This window comes from Lipotes vexillifer, unplaced genomic scaffold, assembly GCF_000442215.2.
Source record: "Lipotes vexillifer unplaced genomic scaffold, Lipotes_vexillifer_v1.1 scaffold1261, whole genome shotgun sequence".
In the NCBI taxonomy this organism is placed as follows: domain Eukaryota; kingdom Metazoa; phylum Chordata; class Mammalia; order Artiodactyla; family Lipotidae; genus Lipotes; species Lipotes vexillifer.
This window is the reverse complement of record NW_006796548.1, coordinates 36,743-38,276: the sequence shown is the minus strand read 5'-3', so window position 1 is coordinate 38,276 and position 1,534 is coordinate 36,743. Positions and strand designations below refer to the sequence as shown.

Sequence of the window (1,534 nt, the reverse complement as noted above, 5' to 3'; positions counted from 1 at the left end):
TCTTTCCCTTGATCTCTCTGAACTACCAATTTCCCATTGCTCACCCTGCTCCAGGCACACTGGCTTCCATGCTCCTGCCACAAAGCCTTTGCATTTGCTACTCCCCCTACGGATTTACTCTTCTTCCAAATGTCCACATGGTTTACACACTCAACTCCTCCCAGCCTCTGCTCAAGTATCACTTTTTCCGTGAAGGCTTTCTTGATGAGCCTATTTTAAATTGCAATACCCTGTGCTCACTAGCCCACATTGCTGCTTTGCTTTTCTCCATAGCACATACCACCATCTATATGTTTTACTTGTTTCTGCCTTCCCTCCCTCCTTTCTGACCCTCCTTCCCACCAGAACACAAGCTCCATTGTTTATTTTGTTCAATCCTGTTTTATCAGTGCGTAGAACAGTGCCTGGCACGTAGTATTTTTTGAGTAAATGAGTAAGCTGGAAAACTGAAGAGATTTGGGGATTATTAATAGTGTACTTGTTCTTCTATCTGACAAGTAAGAATATCAGCTCAGGTTTCTTTGAATTGCCCAAGCCTAGGCTTAATGTCCAAGACCATAATCAAAGCTATTTTGCTTAATAACTGTACCCTGCAGGGTTTTGGGAAAGCTTAGTTCAGTCATTCATTCATCAAACTAGAAACTGGGAAAACAGTGTAGAATTACACTGGTAAGGTTCCAGCACTCAAAGAGCTTTTCTAGTGGCAGGCCAGGGGAAACAAAATGTAAACAAACATATAAGGAAGGTAATTTCAGATAGTGATAGGTGCTGTGAGAGAATACAGTAGGGTTGATAGAATGCAGAGGGGAGGTAGGGTGCTGCTTGAGCTTGAGTGTTCCAGGAAAGACTTTCTGAAGAGGAAACATTTGAAAGGAGCCACACATAGGAAGATCTAGGGGAGGGGGGTTCCTGTCAGGGGCAACAGCAAGCGTAAAAGATCCTGAGGCAGAAATTAGTTTAATGTGATTGAACAGTTAAAAGTTGGGTATAGGGCTTCCCTGATGATGCAGTGGTTGAGAATCCACCTGCCAATGCAGGGGACATGGGTTCGAGCCCTGGTCCAGGAAGATCCCATATGCTGCGGAGCAACTAAGCGCACGCGCCACAACTGCTGAGCCTGCACTCTAGAGCCCGTGAGCCACAACTACTGAGCCCGCATGCCACAAGTACTGAAGCCCACGCGCCTAGAGCTCATGCTCCACAACGAGAAAAGCCACTGCAATGAGAAGCCGCGTACTGCAACAAAAAGTAGCCCCTGCTCACGGCAACTAGAGAAAGCCTGCGCACAGCAACGAAGACCCAACGCAGCCAAAAATAAATAATTTAATTAATTAATTAATTTTTAAAAAATGATGTCGGACAATGATAAGACAAAAATATGGGCACTCAGCCTAAGAAATGAGGTCAGACTTGAAAGGAGGCAAGCAGGCAACTGAGCGCTCGAATTTAAAAACTAACTAAATAAATAAAAGTTGGGTATGGGATGGGAGCACAGTGAGGGAGGAAGAGAGTTAGTATAACAGATAGACACTGG

The 1,534-nt window shown here is 44.7% G+C and overlaps 1 protein-coding gene across 1 annotated transcript in view; it reads left to right on the top strand.

Annotated features, from left to right (window-relative positions):
• SNRNP40 (small nuclear ribonucleoprotein U5 subunit 40) overlaps nucleotides 1-1,534 on the top strand; it is a 38,202-nt gene that overhangs the window by 1,747 nt on the left and 34,921 nt on the right. The window contains 1 exon segment of the mRNA XM_007468643.1: nucleotides 902-930. Within this exon segment, the coding sequence (XP_007468705.1) occupies nucleotides 902-930 (29 nt within the window).